At 38.2% G+C, this 23,490-nt stretch overlaps 1 protein-coding gene across 13 annotated transcripts in view; it reads left to right on the forward strand.

Annotated features, from left to right (window-relative positions):
- The window catches only part of add1 (adducin 1 (alpha)), a 150,672-nt gene that overhangs the window by 84,524 nt on the left and 42,658 nt on the right, over nt 1-23,490 (forward strand). For 7 of the 13 annotated variants that reach the window (XM_052019351.1, XM_052019352.1, XM_052019345.1 and 4 more), the window contains exons 4-11: nt 2,682-2,833; nt 4,947-5,027; nt 6,080-6,229; nt 7,120-7,263; nt 10,840-10,938; nt 15,084-15,257; nt 15,914-16,267; nt 20,996-21,082. In XM_052019351.1, the coding sequence (XP_051875311.1) occupies nt 2,682-2,833; nt 4,947-5,027; nt 6,080-6,229; nt 7,120-7,263; nt 10,840-10,938; nt 15,084-15,257; nt 15,914-16,267; nt 20,996-21,082 (1,241 nt within the window). The remainder of the gene's footprint in view (nt 1-2,681; nt 2,834-4,946; nt 5,028-6,079; nt 6,230-7,119; nt 7,264-10,839; nt 10,939-15,083; nt 15,258-15,913; nt 16,268-20,995; nt 21,083-23,490) is intronic. The other 6 variants (XM_052019358.1, XM_052019347.1, XM_052019359.1 and 3 more) reach the window with 1 other exon arrangement.

Below are 23,490 nucleotides of genomic sequence, written 5' to 3' on the forward strand. Positions count from 1 at the left end.
GCCCATTCTTCCAGTTGGTTCAGATCCCTCTGCAAGCTTTGAAATCCTTCCTCGCTGTCCACTACGCCTCCAATCTTAGTGTCGTCAGCAAACTTGTTGATCCAATTTACCACATTATCATCTAGATCATTGATATAGACAACAAACAACAATGGCCCCAGCACAGATCCCTGAGGCACACCATTAGTCACAGGCCTCCAGTCTGAGAAACAATCGTCCACTACCACTCTGTCTTCTCCCACACAGCCAATTTTGAATCCAGTTTACAACCTTTCCATGGATACCTAGTGACTGAATCTTATGAACTAACCTCCCATGTGGTACCTTGTCAAAGGCCTTACTAAAGTCCATGTAGACAACATCCACTGCCCTTCCTTCATCTACTTTCTTGGTAACCTCCTCAAAAAACTTTACAAGATTCATTAAACACAATCTACCACGCACAAAGCCATGCTGACTATCCTTAATCAGCCCTTGGCTGTCCAAATACTTGTATAACACCTTCCAATAATTTATCTACTACTGATGTCAGGCTCACCGGCCTGTAATTACCTGGGTTTACTTTTAGAGCCTTTTTTTAAACAACAGAACAACATGAGCTACCCTCCAGTCCTCCGGCACCTCACCCGTATCTAAGGACATTTTAAATATATCTGCCAGGGCCCCTGCAATTTCTACACCAGTCTCTCTCAAGGTCTGAGGAAATATCTTGTCAGGCCCGGGGGATTTATCTACCTTTATTTGCTGTAAAGCAGCAAGCGCCTCCTCCTCTTTAATCTCTATATGTTCCATGACCCTTCTGCTTGTTTCCCTTCCTACCATATCCTCTATGCCCGTTTCCTGAGTAAATACTGATGCAAAAAAACTGTTTAAGATCTCCCCACCTCCTGAGGCTCTACACATAGACGTCCACTCTGATCTTCTAGGGGACCAATTTTGTCCCTTACTATCCTTTTAGTCTTCATATACTTGTAGAAACCCTTTGGGTTTACCTTTACATTATCTGCCAAAGCAGCCTCATGTCGTCTTTTTGCATTCCTGATTTCCTTTTTTGGTATTTTCTTACATTTTCTATACTCTTCAAGTACCTCATTTGTTCCTAGTTGCCTATACCTGCTATACACCTCTCTTTTTCTTAACCAGAGCACCAATATCTTTTGAAAACCAAGGTTCCCTCTGGTTGTTAACTTTGCCTTTAATCCTGGCAGGAACATGCAAACTCTACACTCTCAAAATTTCGCCTTTTGAAGGTCTTCCACTTACTGAACACATCCTTGCCAGAAAACAACTTATCCCGATCCACTTTTCCTAGATCCTTTCTCATTTCCACAAAATTGGCCTTTCTCCAATTTAGAACCTCAACCTGAGTTCTAAATCATGTTCTAAGTTCTTTTTATTTAAAAATAATCTTTATTTGTCCATCACCATAGATGCATTATTTGGCCTCACCAGGAGAAGTAGTGCGTTGACACTTTTGGCTGATGACTGCAGTGCTAGGAGTGTGTCTCAGCTGAAGCTACACTAATAACCTATGTAGAAAAATGTACCCACGTAGTGCCTATACTGATGACCTGCCAGTATTGCAACAGCTACTCTTTTCTGTATTTTATACACACAGGCACATAGACCAGGTAGAATTATTAACCTCTTGCTGTTTTCTGTTGTTGTTCCTGTAGATCAGTAAATATATGCAAATAGTCTGGATTATAATTATCCTCTGGGAAGTAACATTGTACAGGAAGACAAAGAACTAACATTTATATAGCATCTTTCACATCCTTGTAGAATCTAAAAGCATTTTTAAAATGATAAATTATGAGCAAATTTTGCTTATCGCAGGCATTGTACTCAGTTTGAAGGATCCCATTTATGGGAACGTGGTTAATTATCAGTTGATTTAGTTTTGATGGTGCATGTTGGCTTAGGATATTATGATAATTTTCTCCCCCCCCGCCCACCATCCCCCTCAAAAGTTCCAAAAGACCTTTGTTGCTTTATTTTTCACAATGCCAATGTTTGCAGGAAATTAGTTAATTTGATTAACATCTGGACTGTTTGCTGATGATTTGAGAGTATTCAACTCCATTTAGAATACCTCTAACAATGAAACTGGGTATGCCAGTCCAGAACATAACTTGGACATTGACCAGACTTGGGCTAACATGTGACCAGTACGTGTGCTAGATAATCGGCTGCCTTAATAGGAAGCCCAGCTAGCCCCCTTTGACCTTCAGCAGTACCACTTATTGATTGCTCTGTCATTGACATCTGAAGACTTACAGACTGATCGTTTGCTGGAGTTAGAAGCTGGCGCTCTTGTTGAAATGTCAGGGCCTTGGATGTTGAGTACTGGACGCAAATATCAGCCTACACATTGTCCTTAAATTCTTAAGCCATTCTTGAACCCACAACTTCATGATGTGATCTTGTTAAACTTTTTAAGATTCTGATACGAATGACTTGTAAGAAATATGTCAACAAACAACATTACTTCCAGTGATTTAGTAAACATAAGTGAATTAGTTTTGATGATGCTGAAGAATCATTTATAAAATATTTGATGGCATTTTACATTTAGTTCCATATGTAATTGATCTGTGCTGAATAAGTTTATTTAATTGAATGTTATCAGAAAGTTAACTATAGATGTATTGTTAAGCTTTCATGTATTCCTATTTAAGGTCTAGGAATGGTTACCCCTGTGAATGATCTCCGTGGATCTGAATCTGTTGCATATGAGAAAGGAGAGAAATTGTTGCGATGTAAGCTGGCTGCTTTCCACAGGCTAACAGACCTCTTTGGATGGTCACAACTTATCTACAACCACATAACAGTATGTTGAACTCCTTTTGTTTGCCTCCTTAAAGTTTAATATACATTTACTGCAAATACCTTTCGATGTGCAGTTAATTGAGTAGTGCCAATGAACTTGTTCAGGACACCTTAAGAACAAATTTCTGTTGTCTTTTCCCAAATCATCAATCTTTTGAATGCAATCAATAACTGAGCTAGAATTCTAAAGTTTTACCACTGTCTGAAGAATTTTCTTCTATCTGTCCTAAATGGCCTACCCCTTTAAGACTTTGATGTATCTTTCAATGAGGTCATCTCTCATTGACAGTTCATTGAACCTAAGGAGATGGCAAAAGGAATTGTCTTGCATAAATGAGAATGAGAAGTAATTCATTTGTCCCAGTTCTGTGTCTTGATTTCCATGGATGAGGTTAACAGTTGAAAATCAGCGAGGGGCAAGAAAAGGCTGAAGAAGAATTTAAACGCAAGAATAAAAAGTTTCAAGTTGAGAACTTGGGAGTCAAATTCCAATATGATGGGTTGGTGGAAGGACTGAAGGATGGAAGTCCAGTCAGAGCATTTGACTCAGAGTTTGAGCAACCAATGGGTTCTTTATAGTATGTTTGGAAGTGAGTTTACTGAGTCTCTTTGCCTACCAACTTCTCAATTAATGATGTTCTCCTTTCCTGAAATCTACTTCCTGGCTGCTTGCAACTGAATTGTCGATATTTTTGTACCTGAGTTTTAAAATTGCAGAATTAAATTTGCTTGCATAATTGAATGAACTTTTAACAGTAATCAAATATGCTAATATGCTGCTCCAGACAACTGGAAATTCAGTGATAGATCCAAATGCAAAATATCATTTTCTGTTAATTTGACTCATTGTGTATATTAATATATAATGATTCAATGTGTTTACAGTATGAAACATAAAATGATGCATTCTGCAACACACCATAAATAACAGAATGGCAGATCAACTAATAACGTATTACAAGTCCTGGATGTAGAAGACATCCCACTTTAAATCTGTTCATAGTACAGATAAGAACATAGAATATAAGAAACATAGATGGTGGTTTCGCATCAGCCACTTGAACCTGGTCTGTCTGTCATTCAGGAAGGTCATTTCCTGTCCTATCCCCACTTCCCTTCATCCCTTTTGATATCCAGAAATATATTGATCTCTGATTTGAAAGCAATCAATAACTGAGCTTCCACAAAACTGTAGGGTAGTGGATTCCAGACACTCGGTAATTCTGAAATTCCAGATCATTTGATCCATTCGGCTAAATCATTGATATCAGTTGTGAATAGGTGGAGCCAAAGCCCCCTGTGGTAAACTGCTAACATAAGAAGGATGTTTATTTCTATTCTTTGATTTCTATTTGTTAACCAATTCTGCCTATTCTGCCAATTGCCCCAAATTCCACAAACCCCAACCTTGTTCGGAAGCCTTCTGAAAATCCAATATATCACATTCACTGGTTTCCTCTCATTTACTCTATCTCAAAACTCCAAGAGATTAACCAAACATGATTTTCTTTCATAGATCCATGTTGACTGCTCAATCACATTATTATTTTCTAAATGTCTTGATGGTGCATCTTCTACATCAGATCTCAAACTTCCTATTCACTGATATCAGTCTAACTAGTCAGTCGTTCATTGTTTCCTCTCTCCTTAAAAAATAAAAGTATCCCATTTGTTATTTTCCAATATGGAGAAACCATTCCAGAATTAATAACATTTTGGAAAATAAATTGAGCATCCACTATCTCCATAACAACCTCCTTCCAAAACACTGAGATGTATATCTTCAAGTCATTGATATGTATCAGTTTTCAGGCTCATTAACTTCTCAGATACTCATTGCCTATATCACGCTTGTTCATATCTCCAGGTTATGAGTACGTTCTATTGAATGAATTAATATATAGAACTATGAACCAGTGCTCTCGATTACAAGTATTTAACTCATTTTTAGCCTCTTAGAACAAAACCTTAATTTAAGATGGATACTCCTGTCTCTTTAAAAACAAATTACTGAGTTTTTAGAATCAAAGCTATGTTCAAGCGGAATTACTGATTTCATTTTGGTTTTTACCAACTAGTTACGATTAAACAAGAGGTATTGATCTTTTGCATAGGTCCGAGTCAGCTCTGAGCAGGAACACTTCCTCATTGTCCCTTTTGGCCTTCTTTACAGTGAGGTCACAGCATCAAGTTTGGTAAGTATTGGAACAGATTCAAGTTTTACTTGTGCTTAATAAATCAAAAGAGCAGAGCATTGCATTTACTTTACTGCCAACTGTAAAGCTGTAAAACCTGTCAAGTATTCCCAAAATAGCAAACCCCAAGCATATTCCTAATGTGCATCTACTGATTACTGGTACAAGTACCCCACCTCTTCCCCCCCCCCCCCCCCCACCACCACCACCACCACTGTGTTACAGCTGTTTGGGTTACGGAAATTCACCCTTACAGAATTCACCAATCACTACCCAAAAATCCAACATAAGTAATAAAATTTGCTCATTGAATTTATGTGGGGGGAAATATTGAATAAAATAAGAAAAAAAACTACGAAGTTTGTCTATTTTTTATTTTTTTCTATTCTCATTTCTTGATGCATGTGCAGACAGTGTATTGGATTTTTTTTAGTGCAGTAGGTTCATTTTGCTGTCTAGTGCTTTTATATAGAGTTTTCCATGTTAGTTACCCTCAAGATACCTGAAACGGCCAGCAAGTTTAAGTTTAACCTAAAGTGATTACTGTTATTTGTTGAGTTGTACCATTAAACTCTCACCTACATTTGATATGCCTTTAAAAGTGTATGTCTCCATTCAAACTGAAGGCTGGAAGGTGATGAGCATCTGCAGTCACTTGTGTCTGCAAATGCAGCTCCTGGCTACTTAAGTGATTTGCTTTAGAAACAATCCCTGCCATAAACTAGCAGCTGCAGCTGTGATCGTTACTTTTGAGAGAAAAATATCCTGTAGGAACGCATCTCCACATAACATGGAATTCAGTGGCGAAATATGGAGAAACCATTCCAGAATTCCAGGTTTTGCGATATGGAAAAGGAACGCAACCCCTCCGTAATGTGGGGGTTGCTGTACTCAAATTATTGCATGACTGGCACCATCGATAGGTATTGACGTGGGGGAAAAAAACCCTGAGTTTAAATTTTTACTTATGCAGTGTTGAGGAAAGTTCTGTTTAAGGCAACAGATGTTTAACTTATTGACAGTCTGTAAAAGCAAAAAAAAATGTTTTACAGGTTAAAGTTAATCTTCAAGGCGATGTAATTGATCGTGGTTGCACCAATTTGGGAATAAGCCAGGCTGGCTTTACCTTGCACTCTGCCATCTATGCAACTCGACCAGACATCCGATGCATCGTACACATTCACACACCAGCTGGCGCTGCAGTAGGTTCATGTTTGTTTCCACGTCTTTCAGAATGCATGAATTTAGGTTGAGCTTTCAATTTTCTGGATGTAATTTCTAATCTGTTCTGTTTGATATTTTCTACCATTTAGCTCTCGGTGTAATGGTCCTCTTATGGATCATAAGCTCTTTTTTAACATTATTTATTTGTTAACAGGATGTGAGCATCACTTGTAATTCCTGCATTTATTGTTGGATGATGGCCTTTTAGTGAGAAACATGCTTCAAAAGGTCACTTTATGATACTAATAATTGGAGGTCTTGGAGGTTGTAGCGAGGCTAATAGCATCATCGGCAGTGTTCTCTTTACTAACAACTTCTTTATCACATCATAAGACAGTGATAATAAATCTGATCCTGAGGTCAAATTTTTTGCTGCAGGAGAATCAGGATATTTAGAGTGTTAGTTAGTCTGAAAAAAATCTATGATTATTTTAGTACTCAGTATAATTCCTTCCTGAGTTTCCAGTGCAATTTATTTTATGAAACAATTGCTGCAAATACTCTGCTAATGTTTAGTTTTTTAATGTTTCAAAATGTGATGGTTTTGTTTGGGGGGGGGGGGGGAGGAATAATCACAAGCTACATTTTATTTCTAAATTTGGTTTCATTTGGACCAGATGATGTAGAGGATTAAAAATACATCTATGCCTTTGTTGTTGAAATAGCTGACTAATTTTATTAACCACAAGGTTGATTGTTGATGTCTGTCAAGAACTAACTTTAAATGGGTAATTTTTATAAATATGAAATTACTGTGTAAAAATTATTGTAATCATTTTAAGAGAAATGTTTAAATGTATTTTTGGTGCTCAAGTGCTGGTTTTCTGATTAAGTAACATTTATAATAATAATAATTTGTTTTTACCAGGTGTCTGCAATGAAGTGTGGCCTACTACCAATCTCTCCAGAAGCATTGACCCTTGGAGAGATAGCTTACCATGATTACCATGGAATCCTTGTGGATGAGGGAGAAAAGATACAAATACAGAAAAATTTGGGCCCCAAAAACAAGGTCAGCATTTAAGTTGTTTTAACACTTGTAATTTCTTTGTTTATAAAGGAAACTGGTAGCAGATTTTGGAAACTTTACAAAATATGTTCATCATATTTCTAAAATTGATGAAAATGCCCAAGTGATGGTTTCTTTGAGGGTGACATGCCATTAAAACTCCTTTAAAATACAGGTCCATTTTGCAGTGCCCATTTCCCTTGCTAGTGTTCCAAGGAAGATTGTAATTATAATTAAGTCATGGAGTGCAATCCTGTCTGCTTAAAAGCAGATCTAAAAGCCTTTCCATTCACGTAGTGGAGATGCCAAACTGAACGAGCACTTTGCTCCATTTATCTCAAATGCTTCTTAATCAGCATTGTTCTTACTGGGGATATGGAGTCTAAATTCATTCTGTAAATGCATCTTCATTTCTCATCAATACACAAACCTCTTTAAAGGAATAATCACCCATTTTATTACTACTTTAACCTTACAGGAATGTCTTAGAGATTCTTCATAGTTAAGTTTCAAAGTCCAGCAAGAACTGTATGTATCTAATAAAATTAAATTGAAAGACGTATAAATGAATTTACTTAGTATCAAACTTGATATAAAGTAACAAATTTGATTGTTAAAGATGAACAATAGAATGTTTCCCTATCAATTGGCTTTGCATTGAGGTTGACTACTTTCATTTCATTAGATTTAGAGATAATTAATCTATCACTGCAGAGGTTGAAATACAATGCATTCCTTCCATAGAGTTCTGTACCACAGGGGACTATATCATGTAGGTTATGGTACTGGGCTAGCAAACCATAGGCAGAGTTCAAATCACATTACAAAATGTTATAAAAACCCAAGCTCAGTAACAACTTACTGAAGTATGTGCATCAGGTAAGTGACTAGATATTACTGGTAAGGAGTATGAAAACTTTGTTCTGACAAAACCTTTGAGATTGAATCCATTGATGTCAGCAGAAAGGAATCTATGCAAATTATTTAGACAGCTTCAGTCAAGTTCTGCCCGCAGCAAAAAGTTTCCCAATTCTGTGCATTTTTTTAATGCAAAATTGGCAGAATCAGTGAGAAATGGAAAATGTTACAATGGTACATTTAGTATGACTTAGAAGGCTATGGGCAGAGGACTAGGAAATGGAAATTACATAGAATGGGTACTTGATAACCAGCATTGGAAGTGGTAGGCAAAGGGCCTGTTTCTGTGGCAAATGACTCTGACTATACTGGGAATGCACTTAAGGTCATTGCTGAGGCATATTGAAAAGCATGTACAGGGATTTGCCATTTAGCGTGCCTCTTTGCAGATGCTGACTAGGGCCCACGTGCTTTTTTTTTCTCCTTTTCCATTCTTGTCCAGGGCTGCATACGTTCATTTCATGCACTGTATATTTTCAGAACTTCTGGCTCCAGTTCTTCAATAAAACCAGAGACCCTTCATCAGAATATTCTGAGAATGGGTCTCCACTTTGAAATGTTAACCCTTTTCATGTTCCATAGCTGCTGCCTGACCTGAGTGTTTCTAGCACTTTCTGGTTTTATTTCAGACTTTCAGCAACTATAGTTTTTAAAACTTTTTGTGCTCATTTCTGAGACAAATATGATATTGGAAGCAAGATCAATATTTGTGGTAGATTTCTACCAATTTCACTAGCATAGAGAACCTTTTGAGTTTAGAGCCTTTTCCTGTGTTGATCTAATCCTTAAAAGAAATGAAAGTCAAATCCTTCAAACAGCACAGAAACAGGTCTGTAGACACAGAGTCTGTGCCATTCCATCAAGCACCCATTTGCAGTAATCCTACTTAATTCTCCTCTCATTCTCATCAACTCCCCATAGATCCTATCACTCACCCACACACTTGGGGCAGTTTACAGTGCCAATTAACCTTCCAGCCCACACATCTTTGGGATGTGGGAAGAAACCAGAGCACCTGGAAGAAACTCTCATGGTCACTCTGCACAGACAGTGCCGTGGGTCAGAAGTGAACCTTGGTCACTGGAACTCTGAGGCTGCAGATCTACTAACTGCACAACTGTGCTGCTGCAAATACATATGTTTATGGTTTTGTAGGTCTCTTATGTTATCCAAATTGTACCATGTGAAATAAAACATAATTCCTCTTATTGCACTGATTATTTCATAAAAACGATGGCATCCTTGTTTAAAAATAATGTCCAGTGCCAACTCTCAAAATGCTGGAGGAACTCAGCAGGTCAGGCAGCATCTATGGAGAGAAATAAACAGTTGATGTTTCGGGTTGAGACCTTTCATCAGGACTGGAAAGGAAGAGGGCAGAAGCTGGAATAAGGTCATTGGGGGGGTGGGGTGGGGGAGTACATTCAGGCAGGTGAGAGGTGAGTTCAGGTGATATGCGTGTCTAGGTGAGAGGGGGAGTTAGGAGGGTTGGGGGGAGATGTAAGAAGCTGGGAGGTAATAGGTAGAACAAGCAAAAGGCTGGAGGAGGAATTCAGTAGGAGAGGGCAGTAGACCATGGAATAAAGGGAAGGAGGTGGGAAACAGATGGGCAGGTCATCAGGGTGGGGGAAGGGGGCCACAGGAATGAGGGAAGACGGGTGGGGGGGAGAAGAAGGGAGGGGTTACCGGAAATTAGAGCAATTGATGTTGAGACCATCAGGTTGGACACTACCAAGATGGAATACAAGGTGTTGTTCCTCCAACTTACATCTGGCCTCATCGTGGCAGTAGAGGAGGCCATGGATATACGTGTCAGTATTGGAGTGGGATGTGCAATTCAAGTGGATGGCTACTGGGAGATCCTTGCTTTTGCAGCGGACAGAGCGAAGGTGCTTGACGAAGTAGTCACTCACTCTGTGTTGGGTCTCACCAATGTAGAGGAGGCCGCGCTGGATGCAATAAATGACACCCGCTGCCTCACCTGGAAGGACTGTCTAGGGCCCTGAATGGTGGTGAGGGAGGAGGTGTAGGGACAGGTGTAGCACTTAGTGTGGTTGCAGGGATAAGTGCCAGTAGGGTCATCTGTGGGAAGGGCCAAGTGGATTTTGCGGCAGACGGAACTAAGGTGCTCGACAAGATTTCCATAGGGATCGCTCTCTCCACGAGTCCTTTTGTCCACTTGTCCCTCCCCACAGATGACCTTATGATTGGCCCATTTATTCCCCACCTCTTTCCCTTTGTTCCATGGTCTACTGGCTTCTCCCACCGGATTCCTCCTCCTTCAGCCCTTTACCTCTTCTACCTATCACCTCACAGCTTCTTGCATCTCCCCCCTCCCCCACCCTCCTACCTTCCCCCTCTCACCTGAACTCACCTATCACCTGCCTACATGTACTCCACCCCCTCCCACGACCTTCTTATTCTTGCTTCTGCCTTCCTTTCCAGTCCTGATGAAAGGTCTTGATGCGAAACGCTGATTGTTTATTTCTCTTCATAGGTGCTGCCTGACTACTGAGTTCCTCCAGCATTTTGTATGTGTTCCAGCATCTACAGAATCTCTTGTCTCTGTCCAGTGTCAACTGCTTGTTATTTACTAAGCGACTTAAATTAGTAGATGTTATTAATTGTCATTGCTTGCTTTCATTACTCTCATTCTGTTAGGTGCTTATTCTGAGGAATCATGGTCTTGTTGCCATTGGAGAAACCATTGAAGAAGCTTTCTATTACATTCACAACCTGGTTGTTGCCTGTGAAATTCAGGTAAGAGAATCATAACTAACAAAGCACTTCCTTCATTAAATAGATACTAAATTGGTAGTTTTTGTTTCACAAGATCACAAGACAAGTGAGCAGAAGTAGGCCGTTCGGCCCATGGAGTCTGCTCCTATCTTGACAAGATTCATCCCCATTTTGTTGCAATCAACCCATTTAATATTTTTGTTATAGATTGATGCTTGCCCTTCTCAGTAACTAAGCTAAACTCTACTCTGGCTAAGATGCTTCCTGGCTGACCTTCTTTAGCCACTTCAATCCCACAGTAATATCTTCTTTCTGATTGGGCAGGAGTCATAATTAGAAAATTCTAAAGTTAATTAAGAATTTAAATATTAAATTGTCAATAAAATTGTGTCAAACCATCCACAGTACTAATGAACTTACCCAAGTCACAAGTCAATTCAGATGTCACCTGTCCATTTTGATTCGGATTAGTCATACATACCAAGATACAAAGAAATTCCTTGTTTGCATGAAACTCAGGCTAAATAGTATACATCGAAATAATAAATACAACAATAAATATAGCTAGGAGTGCAAAACTTTAGAATAGTGCAAAGATTGTAATGCAATCTAAAATAATGCAAAAAGAAATGCTAAAGTGACAATAACGTAAATTCGAGTGAAAGAGAATTAAGAGTCCGAGAATATGGCAGCACCACTGGGAAGGGGCTATGAAAGAGGTGATTGGTTTAGAAGTCTGATAGCAGTGGGGAGGAAGCTGTTCTTAAATCTGAATGTCTGGGCTTTCAAGCTCCTATATCTTCTCCCAGAAGGTAGAAGAGGGAAAAGAGAGTTACAAAGGCGACAGGCATTCTTGACAATACCATTAGCCTTCCTCCTGCCACAATGATCCTAGTGTCTCAAGACTCTCACTCTCCCTCTTGTTCCACATCCTGTTTCTGTGCTATAGCCTATAATAAGCATAATCCAAAGATGAGGTTTTCCATTTTAACCTGCCTTCTTAAATTGTGATTGCTTTACCTCGTTCTCCTCCTCGTGTTGCTATGGAACAACTATGAATTTCGAGTATGATATTAATACATGAACATTTTCAACACTTACCATGTTGCTCAAAAGAATTTGTCTGAACAATCCACAGCTCTGCATAGTCTGAGGGCAACTGATGCCAACTACAACCAACATGTAAGACCATGTACCATTGGCTCCAAAGAAATCTTGGTGATCTTTGGCTAGATATTTTTGTTACATGGTGCAATACATAATAATACAATAATAAAACTTCTCCCATATGACACCCGGTATCAAAATACCATTATCCCCTCCAATTCCCTCCAAAAATTCCCTCCAATTTTTCACCTTAATCTACTGTCACATATTTTATTGGCCCTATAAATGTTCTAACTTCTATTTTTCCCAAGTGCTGAACTTTTTCAGCCTTTTAACGTTGAAACAAGTAGCCTAGAATTTGTGGTGCACCACTGTAGGCAACTGTAGTTATTGAATGAAGTGGAACATGACACTTTGGCCTTGTGGCCACTGCTATAGACATAAATGATGACCTGAGTTCAGGAGTTAGAGAGGGCCCCTGGGAATGAAAATAGTGGTTTGCTCTGACCATAGCACATTTGGAGGCTGGAGGGAACTTCAGTCTGGCCATTTGTCAGTAGAGCTTAAGGGGTTATGGGATTGAAGACCATTAGGCTTTCAGCGTTTTTATTTTTGCAGGAAGGTTGTGGAGAGAGGTGTATGGGGTGGCTTCTGTGCCTTTTGAACTGGAGATTGATACTTTCTTTAGGACTGGTTAATTGGAGCATTGGACCAGTGACAATCAAGGCTGGTGATATCAGTGGGTTGAAGGGTCTGAATGATAGAAGTTGAGAAATGAAACTTGGTTTAGTGGGGTCCCAGTCTCTCTCGGCACTGATTTAAAATCTAGGTGTTTCAACAGTGAGTAATGGACGTTCTTCAGAACAACATGGACTAATTGCCCAGTATTGCACGGAGAGTAATGCATTTCTGATGCAGGAATATTGCCAGAGGTGCATAGGGAGAAGTGTAGTTGAATATCCGAGTGATGCAAAATGACCTAGAAATAGTGTAATGCAGTGCTCAACAAATTAGTGGCGCCTAATCATCTGTTCTTTTATTTTTACAAAGCTTAACAATGGGAACATCTTCTTAAAAATGGACTTCAGATTGGCTAAAAATACTCTCACTGCTGTTTCATTTAAGCCAATAATTATTCAGAATATTGATTGTTGATGCAGTAAATTTGAAAGTGTTTCTGAGATAATTATAATTGTATTTCTTAACTTTTTTCTGCGTGAACATTGTTGCACCTGGATGTGGCTATCAGCCCAAGTCATGCTCATCAGCCTAATCTCAGTCATCACTAAAGCATGACTGAGATTAGGCACTTCCTCAATAACCTGCTCACTGATGCTGAGTTTCGGTTTCACCAGTGTTATCCAGCTCCGGAATTTATTATGACCTTGTCCCAGACAAGGACCAAGCAGCTGAATTCTGAGAGGCAAGAATGACTGCCATTAACAGCAGGACAGCATTTGACCTGCACTAGCATCAAAAAGCCATGGTAATATTGAAGTTATTGGCATCAACATCAAAGCACACTGATGGTTGCGAGTTTTTCCTCACACAAAGGAAGATGATTTTATTCACTGAAGGTCAGTCTCCTTGGACACCACAGCAGGGGTTCTTTAGGGCAGTATCTTAGGCTCCACCATCTTTAGCGGCTTCATCCATTACCTTTTATCCATCATCAAGTCAGAAGTGAGGATGTTTGCTGATTGCATAATGTTCATTTCATTTGTCCTTAGCAAGTGAAGCAGCTCATGTAAACTTGCAGCAAGAACTAGACGTCATTAGGGATGGGCCAATAAGTGGCAAGTAACATTTGTGCCATAAAAATGTCAGGCAATCACCACCTCCCATCAGGTATATGATTAGAGGGTCTCTAATCACCAACCGTTGACATTAGATACAATTGTCGTGGCAGATTCCACCACTATCAACCTGTTGGTGGTCAACACTGACCAGTACTCATTTTGACCAGTCACACAAATATTGTGCCGACAAGATCAAGTGATTCACCTCGTAACACCCCAGAGCCTTTCCATCAACTGCCTTGAGTGCAGCTTCAGTGATACTGAAGGTGCTCAACACCATCCAGGCCAAAGCAGTCCACTTGTTTGACTGGTACTACAGTCACTTGCATAGGTCTAAATCTCTAACCTCTACCGTCGAGGGAATAAGAACTTCAGGTTCCATTCCAAATTGCACGCCATCCAGACTTGTTTCTTCCTTGATGTTGTGTCTGTGTACTGGAGCCCCTTATCTGACAGCACACTGGGATCATCTTCACCAGAAGAACAAAGCAGTTTATCATCCCAAACAAAATTAGGGATGGATTATAAAAGCTAGCCAGGATTATCATAAACCATCTGCTTCACTGATGCCCTTTGGGAAAGGAAATCAGCCGTCCTTGCCCAGTCTGACCTGCATGTGATTCCAAACCCACCAATGTGATTGACTCTTACTGCCTCAGTTCAGCAGCAGTTAGGGATGGGCAGTAAATGCTGCCATGCCCAGCATTACATGCCTTGTAAATGAATCTTCAAAAAGTAATACAGTTGCAGCTTATTAGATTCAACATTTCGTCAAGAAGTGTGCTTATTTATTCAGCTGGTTAATTAATTGATGTTAAACCATTTTATACAGTTTTTTTTAAGCCAAATTTAGTTTTCTTGGCTATACTGCTGGTAAAACTTTAAAAAATTAAGTTTTTAAATTCTTTGTCAGTGCTATCCAGTGTGAGCAAAAGACATAGACTTGAGGAACTGTGTTATAGCGGTTAGCGTAATGCTATTACAGCGCCAGCGAGCAGGGTTCAATTTCCACCGCTGTCTGTTTGTATGTCCTCCCCGTGTCTGTGTGGGTTTCCTCTGGGTGCTCCAGTTTCCTCCCACATTCCAAAAGACGTAAGGGTTAGGAAGTTGTGGGCATGCTATGTTGGTGCCGGAAGGATGGCGATACTTGCGGGCTCCCCCCAGAACACTTTGCAAAAAGATGTATTTCACTGTGTGTTTTGATGTACGTATGACTAATAAAGATATCTTATTAAAACCTAAATGCTTTTCTGTTTTCAGGTTCGTACAATGGCTAGTGCTGGAGGCCCTGACAATTTGGTTCTCTTGGATCCTGTAAAGTACAAAGCCAAATCTCGCTGTCCTGAGTCATCAGGTGATGAAAGTAGTTCACATCCTAAGTGGCTGATTGGGGAGCAAGAATTTGAAGCCCTAATGAGAATGCTGGATAACCTGGTAAGTGCTGCAGGGGAAGGTTCTTTTATTTTTGCAAGGAAGGAATATAATGATGAATAGTGGTAAGTTACTAATCCTTCCCTTAAACCTCTTCATCCCATTAACTTCATCTTAAATGGACACCTTACAACCTGTCTTTTCTGCCCCAGTATCTCTTTTCAGAATACAAAAATGTGTTCCAAGAAAAATGCTTTTCTGTAATATTTATGAGACACCACTGTTTCTATTGTTATGTGAGGTACGAAACTTTCAAAAGCATAGTTCCTTTTCATCTTCCCCAGCATATGAAGCAATGATTGATTATTCATCTGTAGAGGCTAAGTTAATTTCAAAGTAAAGAAGATTGCATTAAAAATAAGGTGGTAATTTGTCCTGCACAAGGTAGTAATGAATGTGCTGAACATCACTTTTGGAACTCAATTGCAGTGACTTAAAGGGTTTTTGGTTTCAGAAGCTGAGTTCAATGTGCATACATTATTCAATTGTGTGTTTACAGCATGTAAGGAGGACAAGTTTTTACACAAAGGGGTTTAGTATGGTGTCTTGTAAAGGGATCCACGGTTGAGTAAATGAAAGTTTTGTTATTTTGAACCTCTGAATTTCAATATTTCAACATAAACACAAAATTTTCCACAACTTTTCATTGTATGTTACAGGGTTACAGAACTGGTTATCCTTACCGTTGCCCAGCTCTGCGAGAAAAAAATAAGAATCGCAGTGATGTTGAGATCCCACCCTCTGCCACAGGTTTTACCTTTCCAGAGGACAGTGACTCTAGCTCTCGCTCCCCTCTCAAGCAAAGTTCTCAGAAACAGCAGCGAGAGAAGACGAGATGGCTGAATGCAGGCAGCACAGGCAGAGTTGATGAAGTGCCTGAAGAATCTAGGAATGGTGGCAGCCCCAAATCGAAGACTAAGGTGTGGACGAACATTACACACGATCACGTGAAACCCTTGCTGCAGTCTCTCTCGTCCGGTGTCTGCGTGCCAAGCTGTATTTCCAACTGCTTGGTCTGTGCCTACCTTACTGTTCATAGTTAGATCACGTACAGCTACCTGAGGCAGATGGCACTAGATGCTTTGGGGCAGAAGAGTAACAGTGCAACTAATACAGTTCTGATTTTGCTTTTCTGGGAAGTTCTTATTATAACAAATTACTAACTGCATGGGTGCAATTTTAAAAACAAGAATTAATAATCTAATACCGCCAGATTCATTCTGAATCTGGCTGGGCTGTCATCTATGTGGCATGCAGTATATATAATCTGTCTATCAGCTATCTGTAAAACTGCTTGAAGCTAGCTATGTTGAATTATCTTTTAAAAAGGAAGAGACACAATTTCTGAGGGTTTCACACTGTTGGCCCACATGCTATAGTTTTGTGCTGTGCTGGCTTATTTTCTCATCACTTAGTTTGTCACGGTGTGATTCATCTTTTTTGTGTGTGTATATAACACACTTTGTAATTACATTATATATGGAGCACAGCACATGTTTGAGTTTTTACTCTCTTATTTCCATTATAGAATTTTATTATTAGCTGCTGCACGGAATGATTGTTTTTTTGTAAGAATCTTTAGGGTGGCCCGCTAATCTTCCTTTTGTATCTATAGCTGTAAAATCCTTCAGATTTAACTTAATACATTTCAGAATGTTACTGTAGTGATGACTAAATCTAAATAGAATTAATTCCATCCTGTTGTATTGTGAATGGACGTCGAGTATTTTTGCTATTACATAAACTGCAGTTTATAATTGCAATTTTAAAATGTTTTGGGGGTAAGCATGGAGATAAACTTTTCCAAAAGTTCAATGACAAATCTACTCAGATTACAAATATTGCTTGGTGCAGGATGATAGAAGTGGCAAATGCCTATAGAATCCTTAAGCAGTTTTCTGTTGCTGTCTGAAATCGGTGCTTAATTATCAAATCTAACCTGTTATAAAATTCTTTACTGATCTCTTTTTTTCTTAAATTGCCCTAAAGCTTCTAGATGCTGAAATTTAGCTGCCTTCTGCATGGAATATTGCATGCAACTAGTTGGCTATAGTGTATAATCCTTTCCTTCTGTACCAGTAGGGTGTGGCATGACTGAAGTAGAGCAGGACTTGATGCTAATAGCAATCTGTAAGACCTTTGTTCAGAATAATTTTAATAGAAATTTTCCTTTTATTCTAACTTGTGTTTCTTGGTATGCAGTTTTCTCCTAAAGATAGCTGTTTTGAGGAGGGGTCAAAGGATTACCAGCAATGATTGGAGTGATCACCATTTTAAAATGCTTTCTTTTACAGTCACTTGATCTGATGTATTCTGAGTCCATTAGAGAATATGGTGCCAAGTGTATAATACATTTAGGAAGGCTTCCTTGTACTCATTGGCATCCATTTGCACCAGCATTTTTTATACAAAGGTTGGCAAATTCTCTGTACCTTGAATTAATGCCACAATTCCATAGGATTATTGAAAAGCAAACCAGCTTTCTCCTAGAGTTGCCATTTATTGCACAGTACCATATCCAACAGTCCTACAGTGGCTTTCTTTCCCAAAAGACACAGTCTGGAAAGAATCATGCAAAAGTGATTTGAGGCAGGTTCTGATAGAGCAGCAGTGGTCCTTATCAATTTCTGGTGTGGGGAGTTGAAATTGGGAGCTCTTCATTAATTGTGGGATATTGAAGTTATTTTAATGATGTGTAGCTTAAGATCATTAACACATAAAAAGAGGACAAGAGTGACCCATGATGAGAGAATACTGCTGTGAATATTTCAATTAAGTATTGTTTCCCTTGTGCAGAAATGTTTTATTCTGCTGACCATATCAGTTAAAACAACCCTGATGTTAATGGAAAATATACCTGCTTTAGGCAATCCTATTAAGAATAAACACTTGAATTAAAGACCATAGTTGTAAACATGATACGAAGTATAGCTAATTTTCCAAACGAAATCTTGAAAGCACTTTAAAATTTAGTTGGTGTGTCAGTTTAATTATTTCTTTTACAAAAACAGTCAACTCAGGAATGGAGTTGTAGAACTTAAAACACTGAAGAAGAAAACAATTGCTTAGTGTTGTGTGATTGGATGACCACTCCAATTTGATTTCTGCAGCTATGTAAAGTATACAAAAATGATGAATTAGAATATGAAAGTTCTGGCAGCATCTTCTTTATAGGATTAACTTTAATATGTAAAATAGTTTCACTAAACTTTATCCTGAATGAAGTCGAATCAAGTGACTTTTGGGCTTTGTTCCTTAACCACTGCAGTCACATATGATATAAGAAAGCATCTCACCACTTCTCAATTGCAATTAGGTATGGGCAATCTATGCTGGCCTTGCCCACATCCTTTATAAAATTTAATTTAAAAAAATCTTGTACTAATAACCAGATTTATGTGACCCCAGGAGATTGGTGATCCAAATAATGTCTTTTCCAAAAGTTCTTCCTGATCACAAGTTGATACCACCTCAAATAGAACTTTATTTTAATTGCAGATCTCAAAAGATTGGTCACGCAAGAGTACTATACTAACATGAAGTTGGAGGGTTGGAATAATCAGTATAGCTGCCTGTAGCTGTTATAATTCTTTGTTCCAAACTAAATTGCGCTCTTTATATGGTAACTGATGGCTTAAGATTTCCAGCTAAAATTTGTAAAATACAGCAAATTATGCAATTACAATTTTTCAAATGCTCGTGTGCTTTTTTTAAAAGAGCTTTTGGTGAGTTCACATGTATGAACATTCTGTTTGGTCTGTCTTGTCCATCTATAACCAGAAGTTTGGCGTGGTCTCAACAGAGTGATGGCTGTATCATAGCCCTGATTGGTTTGCTATCATTTTGTACGTAAGATTTCTTAAGACTAAGTAATCCTTTAAATTTTTTTTGAATGTCATGTCCTTTTTCAAACAATAGGGTTTTTTTTTATTATTCTACTGTGGTGGTCTCTATATGGTATTAGTCGTGGTATTTTTGTTTTGACTGTGTTAAAATTATTTCTGGTGAAAAGGTGCTGTAATTTTTTTGTCAGAAGAATGGTTATGAGTGAGTATTCATTCTTCCATGCCCATCCCAATTCCTTATTTTTAAAAGAATGATGAACATCCGAAGCTTTATTTTCTATTATTTTCTGCATAAACTCTATAAATGCATTGTTTTTAAGAGGAATAAAGAAGTCCGTGACATTCACGAACTTGGGCGGCTCATGCTTATTCTCTCTGCACATTATTTATATGCTTGTTGGTTCTGATCAACTGGTCAAAGCTGCAGTTTAATACATTGAAATATAGAAAATTAACTGTTGTCTGTGTTGGCTGCAAGTTATGATCAACTAGTCAGACCCATCACTTTACAGAAAGTATGCATGGAGGATAGGATCCAGCCTCTTTTTTTTAAAAAGAAATTCCATAAAATGCTTAGTTTGCTTGTGGTTATGTTGTGGGGTGGTTTTTAAAATGTACATTCAGAAGTGATTAACAATACTAGAAATCATAAAATTAATGGGGCATATTGTGAAATCTGGGTTGTGAATTTTTGAGTTCATGTCCTCAACTGTTGAAGTTCCAAAGATAAATTAGCGTTGTGGTTTCCAGGAAAACTTAAATTTCAGTACAGAACTTTGGTGATGCCCACTCATGACTTGCACCCAAAAACTCCTTCACCAAGCTTCTGGACTACCAATATCACACCACCACCCCATCCTTCCTCTCTACTAGTCATTTTGTGCTTTAATTTGCTTTTGTGTGAATGTTGCAGAGCAATGAATCAATGGTGCAAATATTTTTTTTAACTACCTTATAAGCATTTAGTTTTACTAGTCTCTGGTCCATCTTCCACTTGATTTTCTTGCCCTAAGTGGAATGAATTGACCAGGATCATAATGCTGTTATTGCAATGGATCTACTGCACAAAATCCATCTGTAATTCTCAAGTTAAAGGCCATAAGGATGGCTGTTATGATTAATTAAAATATCATTCTGCAAAATCAACTACTGCACTAATACTAAAAAATCTTACTGGTATATCAAAGTGCAAGATGATTTAACACTCATTTTGTTAAGCTATTTCTGATCTAGATGTGACTGACAATTAAATTTACTATTTTGGGAGGGATAGTGGTGGGTGGTGAAGTGGAAGCAATGTTCTGTTTTCTAACATTGATATTTTAAAACTTATAGCAAAATAAACTTCCTTTAAATAATCCCCACAGTAAAGTTATTGGCATAATCTGTCATATTGGCTAATCACTGTCATTTGCAAAGAAAACAGTTTTGTTAGAAATTAACCTCTTAATGACAAGAACATTGATACAGTCTGTTATTCCATAAAATGTCAGGTTGATGGCACTGCTCTCGAGAGTTAGGAAGAATTATTTGTTCAAAGTATATGGTAGTACTTTAAATGGTCATTATGTAACCTGGATCATACTGGTTAAATGTCTTCTCAACTGGATAAAATTTTTAAGTCCTGGTGGCTAGTTGCTGCAGTGTCTTTCACTAAGCACCAACTGTATGAACAAGTGCACAATTGATATGAATTGTGAATGATCTTGTTCAATTGATCTTGATTCCCAAGGGGCACCATGCCATCATTGATTCAGTGCTCTTGCTGCAGTCCATGTTTAAGCACTGAATGTTTTTAGTAAACTGCATGACTTATTTCACACTGCGGTGTTGTTTGTTCTGTAATTATCAAAACTGACTTGGATACTGACCATTTGGTATTCTTGATGTTTATAGTGGACAAAAGACGGAGCTGGTCCAATTCCTAATCAGTTTGTGCCACTAAACACTGATCCACGTGAGTTTAAAGAGATGAGGAATAAGGTAGGAAAAATGTTTCAATAGACGTTTTATTCCATAACTAAATGCTATATTTTTAGTGTCAGGATATTTTTTGAATGTTAGAAGTTTTAAGGTTGATGTGTTTATTGAATTTTAGAAGTTTTAATATAATTGGAAGAAAGTTTTTTAAGTTGTATTGACCACTTGCACTACATCAATGAGCAACACATCTGTCCTTGATATGTCAGAATCTTGTCTCTATGAATGTATTTTTAATCAATTATCTTAAAGCTTTTTGAGGAGAGTTTTCCATCAATTGTTAGGGGAGATTAGAAAGTGAGATAGTGAAAGATTTGTATTAGATTATAGTGTAAAAAAATTTACCTTGTGAACATTGTTTTTTAAGCTTTTGTCTACTTAACACATGCAAGGCACCTTGCATTGATAAATCACTGAAAGTTCTGTTTATTATTTGCTAGTTTTTGATTCTGGATTAAGAGCTGACGTGGTCTGATACCCTTTTCTCCCTTATCATGTATCTCCACCTCCCTAAGTGTTGGACATAAACTCTTGTCTTTCCCTTGGGTATCTTTAATATGCAATGCCTTATAAAAATTAATTCAATGAAAAAAGTTAATTGAATATTGAAGTGTCTGATTTCATCATGGGAAGTTGGATGTTCAAAGGCTATTTAAAAAGGGAAGAATATTTAAATGTGTTGGTTAGGGAATTATCTGGCTTAACCAGTAGCATTTGATTTCTGGATGCAAGAGAGAAAACATGCCATGTAATGAGCAAAGCAGAAGGTTGACCACAGCTAGTGTTAGCTATTGAGAATATATACTCAATTCCATTCCCTTCAGTAAAACTTAGCATATTTAAATTTTATATATTTTTCCAAAAAAACACTTGTAGTCATTATTCTAAATTCCAGAAGTATTTCTTCTAATTTAATCTGTTACCCCTTTAACTATAATTCTGAATCTGTGCCCTCTTATTATCAGTGCACAAAACTAATAAAGGAAAATGATATTAAACTTTCAAGACTTTCTTCCCTTTATCATAAAACCTCTGTCAGATTTCTCTTGATCTTTTGTTAATTGTTGAGGAGGACTAGTTTTAAAAATCTTAAAGACTGTAGCTTCTCTGTCCATGTGTCATTTTCCAAAGTGATCTTTCCATGGCTATGTTATACTTCCTGCAGTGTTGAACTGCACACAATACTCCACCTATTGCCTAATGCAATTTTCGGAACAAACACATCAATTGCTTTGTATTCAGCATATCTTTGTAACAAAAAAAATGTCCTTGAAGTCTAATTTTCTTGTATTTTCTATCTGCAGTCCCACCTATAGTGATACAGAGGCCTGTACTGTTGATCCAAAAATAAGTGTTGTGGGGAGAAAAGTTCAAGTAATTAAATATAAAACTGGAATTTTTAAAAAAAAAAATTATTATCAGTAATGGTGACCGTGAAGATACTGGATTATCATAAATAGCCACTGAATGTGCTTTGGAGGAGGAGATCAAAATTTTTGCTTTGTGTGGCCATGTGTGACTCTTAACTGGCCCCTCAAATGGACCTTCAATTAAGGATGTTTAATAAATCAGTGACATTCCTAACTGGCACTGTATTTAAATTATTGGCAACTTGGACACCTGGATTAAAAATCCAGAGACCTGAATTCAAGTAGTTATAAGATATCTTTATTAGTCACATGTACATCGAAACACACAGTGAAATACGTCTTTTTGCATAGTGTTCTGGGGTCAGCCCACAAGTGTCGCCATGCTTCCGGCACCAACACAGCATGCCCACAGCTTCCTAACCCGTATGTCTTTGGAATGTGGGAAGAAACCTGATCACCCGGAGGAAACCCACGCAGATACGGGGAGAACGTACAAACTCCTTACAGGCAGTGGCCGGATTTTAACCCGGGTCGCTGGTGCTGTAAAGCATTATGCTAATCTGGAATTTTTAAAAAAAAATTGATGGTCTTAGTAATGACTACAAAACTACCAGATTGTTGTGAAAGGCCATCTGATCCATCAGTGTCCTTCAGGGGAGGAAGTCTGTCGTTCTTATCTGGTCTGGGTTGTATGTGGCTCTAGATCCAGAGCAATGTGGTTGACTCTTAAATGTCTTCTGAAATGGCCCAGCAAGGCAAACTGTTGAGGGCAGTTAGGAATGGATAATTAATGCTGGCCTTGTCTTTTTGAGGGGCCATTTAAGAGTCACACATGGCCACACAAGGCAAAGATTTTAAATAACAAAAATAACCTCAGGAATTCTTTCACTAAACCACCCTGACTCTCTCTACTTTTACAATACAGCTTAAAATCTGTGTCTTTAATCAAGCTTTGTTATCTGTCCATATGCAGTGTACCCCTGAGTTATGACAGTTCGGGTAACGGAAGTTTGCTCTATTGAAATTTGCAAATCACTTCCA

This window comes from Pristis pectinata, chromosome 7 (assembly GCF_009764475.1).
Source record: "Pristis pectinata isolate sPriPec2 chromosome 7, sPriPec2.1.pri, whole genome shotgun sequence".
Lineage (NCBI taxonomy): Eukaryota > Metazoa > Chordata > Chondrichthyes > Rhinopristiformes > Pristidae > Pristis > Pristis pectinata.